This window comes from Festucalex cinctus, chromosome 10 (assembly GCF_051991245.1).
Source record: "Festucalex cinctus isolate MCC-2025b chromosome 10, RoL_Fcin_1.0, whole genome shotgun sequence".
Taxonomy (NCBI): Eukaryota; Metazoa; Chordata; class Actinopteri; order Syngnathiformes; family Syngnathidae; genus Festucalex; species Festucalex cinctus.
This window is the reverse complement of record NC_135420.1, coordinates 7,518,259-7,524,079: the sequence shown is the minus strand read 5'-3', so window position 1 is coordinate 7,524,079 and position 5,821 is coordinate 7,518,259. Positions and strand designations below refer to the sequence as shown.

Here is a 5,821-nt window from a genome sequence, read left to right as displayed (position 1 = left end):
TTTTGTTAGCCAGCGAGTAAATGAGACAGGTTGCCGACTGGATACGTAGCGTGGGTAGTTTCAAAAGTGCCTCAAAGTGACTTTTGTTTCCATTTGCAGGACTTACTCATTCATTTGAAATGACTTTTGCAAAGAAACGTGTGTTGTCAAAATCATCCGGACTGTTTGTTCCCGAGGACCGCTAAGAACTAGTAAGCTGTTCGGCTATACTGCCTATACTCTTAAGAGAGGACACATAAACAGCATACAACCTGGAGAAGGCTGCAGGTGACCTGACTCAATTATCCATTCATTCAATGTCATATCTTTTTTTCTTTATAGATCTTGGACTGTGGATTTACATAATTGCCACCCATTAGAGAATAAACAAGTCAACTATAGAATATAAATACAGAATACTGAGACATACTTTGCATTCAAATAATTATTAATGCATCACATCTGATGTTTAATTAGTTTCTCCTGAATCTTACATACTTCTTTTTCCCATTATCATTTTAGACAATTATACGCTTCTGACTATATGAAATTGTGAAAATCAGTTGTGGCACAAACAGATGAAAGATGAGAAATGAGGCAGGCCAAGTGTGTCACAGAATATGAAATGATGTTTCTCAACATCATTAGTTGACCTCAGCTCAAATTAGAGCTCAGATATTCCACATCATTATACACAAGGCCCATCCCAAAGAAAGTGTTTTAACAAGCCCATGCTTCAAGATGCTTTTTCCCCCTTTTCTTTCTTTCCTTTTTTTTTCTCCATAGCCCATCACAACTTGACTCAGTGGTTTTCATGAATAGTCTCACCTTTGTGCCTTTCCAAATGTCTTTACACAGTGTTATTTGCTGCTGTTTCAGGCAGACACAGAGAAAGGAAGAGCACAACAGTTCTATCTCCTGAAAATATTACAATGGAATGTGCTCTACAAGAAAACTCAAGTAGCCTATGATTAAAGTAATGCTGACACCAGAGTACCGTATTTGTTACAAAATATTGAGTTTCCTTATTGAGAAATACTCATTTGTGTTGAGCTCTGCACAGTGCACAAAGAACCACGACCATGTGCTAACATGGACACACCCCCGGCCCGACCCGAATGGTCTCACACATAACTCACAGACACGCCCCCCAGTACTCACAGATCTGTTTTTATCACAGTAACGCTAGAAAACATAACATATCAAAGGATACCAGATGGTGTTTAACCATCAAAGAAACAACAAGCATCCTCTTAAATGTCCCCATCTAGTGTCTGGAAGGCAGATGTGCTTCTACAACGACATCAGTCCAGTTTGAAGGTTTTTTTTGTTTTGTTTTTGTTTTTAGAATGTGTGCAACGTGTGTCCACATCCAACACGTCTTGACACAGTCCAGATTTACGTCGTGCCCGTTTATAGATGGATTATTTGTTATGCGTCATATGCGTAAAGTGAGAACTAAAGTAATAGGAAGAAAGAAAAAAAAACTCACCGGGGGCTCTAGCTGTGTCGATTGTGATCAGCGACATGTAGATCCTTAAATAAACTAGTACCTTCCTGAAAATCAACTTCTTCTCAACACGCATTATTATTATTATTATTATTATTATTATTAAATCTTAAATTCAATTGATCTAAACCCAAACGAAGTCTGTTTCTCTCCCAGCAGCACTCCATCTATTTGTTGTGGAAAGTGCTAGTGCTTTATCTGTAACGGGACCTACTTTTTCCTCCCTCGGAAACATGATAGACAGATGGCGTGAAAAGTTAAAATTGCCCCGAGCAAAGAATGCTTGAATGCGAAGGAATTTCCCTGCACGAAGAACATATTTAACAAGTCAGGAATGCTTTGTGGTCTGCTTGCCAAAAGGAGGGGGGATATGTTAATAATGTAGGCTACTGCCATACCAAATATGGTAATATAGTTACGTCTGCGTTGTGGCGCGCATCTGGAAGCGCTTAACTCCACTGAATAAAGGCACCGGAGAGACAGAAATAGACTCTCTTAAAAGTATGGCAGCACACACTTTCAGATTCTCATGTGAAAAAGCTACTGTTATTTTAAACAGTTTCCACAGCAACGCCTTATAAATGGGCGTTTAACAATCAATTCCTGTCAGAATTACATCATGACAAGGCAAGAATATGATGACGTTTTCCCATTTTGAATGACATAATCGAATTGTTCAATAAACAATTTGAAAGAAATTTGAGCATTTGATGAATATTGTGCACACATTGGATGAAAAACAAACTTTCACCAAATCAACAACTGTTTTTTTTCCCCCCAGTCAGTTAAAGTTGCTTTTGCTAGAAAGAATGTGGAAAGAGGTTATGATAAACAAGAGGGAAAATGTGAAAGGGAAAAGTGCATTCTTATGTGCACCATTGGGGTGGGGTGGGGGGGGGGGCATTTGCGAGTGAGAGACAGGGGGGGAAAAGTGCACGGTTTAGACAGGGCGGAGCTTATGTCTTGGATGGAAAAAGGCCGAGAAACATTCCTGGCATAGTTTGGGAACAGTTCAGCAGGCAGCCCAGGGACGACGTCAGCTTCCCAGTAGAGTATAAAAGTGAGGAGGGCGCCGGAGCTCAGCAGACTACACCAAGAGCTTCACAAAGCCCAGCTTGGATCTTCAGAGAGCAGAAGTGAACACCGCAAGACTGCAACAGGGAATACTTCACATCAACGAGACAGAATTGCTCAACTCTTCTTTTCTTCTGGGACCAGGATTCCTGTTTGCAAGAAACTTTTCCAATATGATGATGATTTTTGCTGTCGTTACCTTCCTGGGGAGCATCAACTTGGTGAGTTAATAATTTTAATTTCACTTAACACGCAGAGGGAAGCCAGCTCTATTTTTTCAAGGGGAGATCACCGATCCAGTGGTGAATAATGTTATTCTTGTTTATACAGGTTTTCTCCTCTTGCTCATCCATGTGTGAGTGTCCACTTGAGATGCCCAAGTGCGCACCTGGTGTCAGCGTGGTTCTGGACGGTTGTGGTTGCTGCAAAGTTTGCGCCAGGCAGCTGAATGAGGATTGCAGCCTTACCGAGCCCTGTGACCACACAAAAGGGCTGGAGTGTAACTTTGGAGCCATCTCTGCTGCTGCTACAACTCGTGGCATCTGCCGAGGTATGTAGAAAGCACGTGCATGCTTGACTAAACCTCAAAGCGTGATGAAAAAGCTTTTTCAACTGGTTAGGTGATCCTTACCAAAGAGCAGGGAAGAGTGACATTCCTTTGTTTTTGTTTCTTCTCCCTTCTGCAGCCAAGTTAGAGGGCAGACCTTGTGAGTACAACAGTAGGATCTACCAGAACGGAGAAAGCTTCCAGCCTAACTGTAAACATCAGTGCACATGCATCGACGGTGCTGTGGGATGTGTCCCACTATGTCCTCAAGAGCTCTCGTTGCCCAATCTGGGCTGCGCCAACCCAAGGCTGGTCAAGGTAGCGGGCCAGTGCTGCGAAGAGTGGGTGTGCGACGACGGCAAGGAGACGGACATTTTGGAGAAGATCTTCGGCAAAGACAAGACAACTGATGAACTCGAAAGAGACCTCACCAAGAAAAACGAGCTGATTGCGATTGTCAAGGGGGGACTCAAGTCGTTAGCCGGTAAGAAAACAATCTTTGACTTCACATTTAGGTGACATCAACGTGTGAGTCGAGTTTGCTAATGAGATGTTTTTCTTTTCACAACAGCCTACAGGCCGCAAGCTGAGATTCACATGTTTGACAGCCAAAAGTGCATCACCCAAACCACACCCTGGTCTCAGTGCTCCAAGAGCTGCGGGACAGGCATCTCCACCAGAGTCACCAACAACAACAACGAGTGCAAGCTGGTCAAGGAGACTCGAATCTGTGAAGTGCGACCATGCACGCAGTCGCCTTACTCTAGTCTCAAGGTAAGCTTCAGCCACCTCCATGAAACGTTAGCATCGCTTTCGAGTCTCGACTTCCCCAGCTAATGCCCCATCATCCTTTTGCAGAAAGGAAAGAAATGCAGCAGAACCAAAAAGTCCAGCCAGCCCGTGAAGTTCACTTACGCCGGCTGCTCCAGCTTGAAGAAGTACCGACCCAAATACTGCGGAGCCTGCGTGGACGGCCGCTGCTGCAGCCCGCATGACACCAGAACCATCCGAGTCAAGTTCCGCTGCGAGGATGGCGAGACCTTCAACAAGAACATCATGATGATCGAGTCCTGCAAGTGCACCTACAACTGCCCCCACGCAAACGAAGCCTCCTACCCTTTCTACCGCCTCTCCAATGATATCCACAAGTTCAGAGACTGATTGGAAACGCGGCAGCCGTTGGGGGTGTAAATAAGGCACCAAACAACTACCAGCTTCTTGTTGTAACTAGATTCCTACGGAATTGTGGGCTTACATCAGGAGGACTTTATAAAGTGCACTGTATGCTGTGACTACATCAGCACTCTTTACTAAGAATCGCTTCATATTAAGGGAGCATCGATGCTAGCTTCGTTACGGAGCAAGATGTAATTAACATTTGTACATTTATGTTATTTTATCAATTCACTGTGTATATTTTGATCTTTAAACATCTGACATGGCCAAGACTGTAGACTTGTGTGCTCATATGTACATATGTGCACGCGTATCATCGATTAGCATACCATCCCACAATGGAACCTGTGTGGTTTGGTGACTTCCTGACGTGGGCATTTTCGTTCATGTTTTGTGGCAGCTAGTGAACTCCCTTCATAAATAAGACAAAACGAAACATGTCAAAGGATGAATGAATGTTTTTAGTGTTGTTAATATTATTTATCTATGGAAATGTAGCTACTTTATGTGGATATTAAAAGTCATACTGGAATAAATTGTAAATGATTAAATTTTATATGTTACAAATAAAATGAATTTATTTATGAAATATGAAAGTGTGTCACTTTGCTGTGTTCAAACTACAGCACACATGATCAAAATGCTACGGCAGAATTTTCCCACAAATTTTTCAGACACCAAGCAGGGCTGATGGCTTATATAACAACACATTGCAGGCTCTCTGCTGACTTTCTATTGCTTTGGAATGCTAGTCCGAAGCGAGTTCTTTTTATTAGATCTGGCCAAGATTCACACTTGTAAAGATGAGCTGAGTATGCCAGCTGCTCTCAATGGGTTGTGGTTAGACACCTTAAGACCATGAATTATCACAACCCGTAGACTTTTAAAGAAAGAAATAATGTCATCAAATTAATTTGCTCTCTCGCTTTTTGGTTTCATCAACATGTTGCTCTTCTATGATGCCATGGACCTACTGTAACAGCCCTTTACTGTTTACCTGAACTCATTGCTGCCCATGTCTGTTACTTTTATGACTCTTAAGTAAGACAAAAAAAAATATGGCTGGTGGTGGAGCCTTGCACCTGGTGCTAAATACCTCCAGTGTGGTTTGAAGTGGGTGAGTGCTCAGGGTTATCGACGGGGTAGGCTCTTCTTTTTTTGATCCAGGTATTGGGAGTGGCTCAGGAATGCAGTAGTGGCTCAGAAAGCAGACATCCTGATGGGCGGCAGATGTTGGAAAGTATTTCAGAGCAACATGTTCACTTTTGCTAGGATGGTCTAAAAATATACAAACACTCCCTTGTACTCACTTGGCTTCCACAGGACGCGTTTCATCTAATTGCAAACTATAAAACACTTTTCTTTGTAGAAGGCAGTCTTGGATGGTCTGATCTGATTGGGGAAATTCATTTTGGAGTGCAGCATGACACGTCTCGGCTGGAGCTGCATATTGCACAGGATGTGCCCACTTAAAACTTTTACGGATTGCTCACATGAAAGACTTGCAAGTTTACCTAATGACAGAGATGTGTGTC

At 42.7% G+C, this 5,821-nt stretch overlaps 1 protein-coding gene across 1 annotated transcript; it reads left to right on the top strand.

Annotated features, from left to right (window-relative positions):
- Positions 1-2,555: 2,555 nt before the first annotated feature.
- On the top strand, positions 2,556-4,882 carry ccn1 (cellular communication network factor 1). Its single transcript, XM_077533966.1, has 5 exons — positions 2,556-2,784; positions 2,894-3,113; positions 3,250-3,594; positions 3,682-3,884; positions 3,969-4,882. The coding sequence occupies exons 1-5, from the start codon at positions 2,737-2,739 to the stop codon at positions 4,269-4,271; spliced, it is 1,119 nt and encodes a 372-aa protein (XP_077390092.1). The 5' UTR covers positions 2,556-2,736; the 3' UTR covers positions 4,272-4,882.
- The last annotated feature ends 939 nt before the right edge of the window (positions 4,883-5,821 follow it).

Bases quoted from the DNA above. Each gene is read 5' to 3' on its own strand.
- ccn1 (XM_077533966.1), top strand. From the start codon at position 2,737: ATGATGATGATTTTTGCTGTCGTTACCTTCCTGGGGAGCATCAACTTG. The intron at 3,595-3,681 runs GTAAGAAAACAA...TTTTCACAACAG, and splicing joins GGGACTCAAGTCGTTAGCCG to CCTACAGGCCGCAAGCTGAG. The intron at 3,885-3,968 runs GTAAGCTTCAGC...ATCCTTTTGCAG, and splicing joins CGCCTTACTCTAGTCTCAAG to AAAGGAAAGAAATGCAGCAG.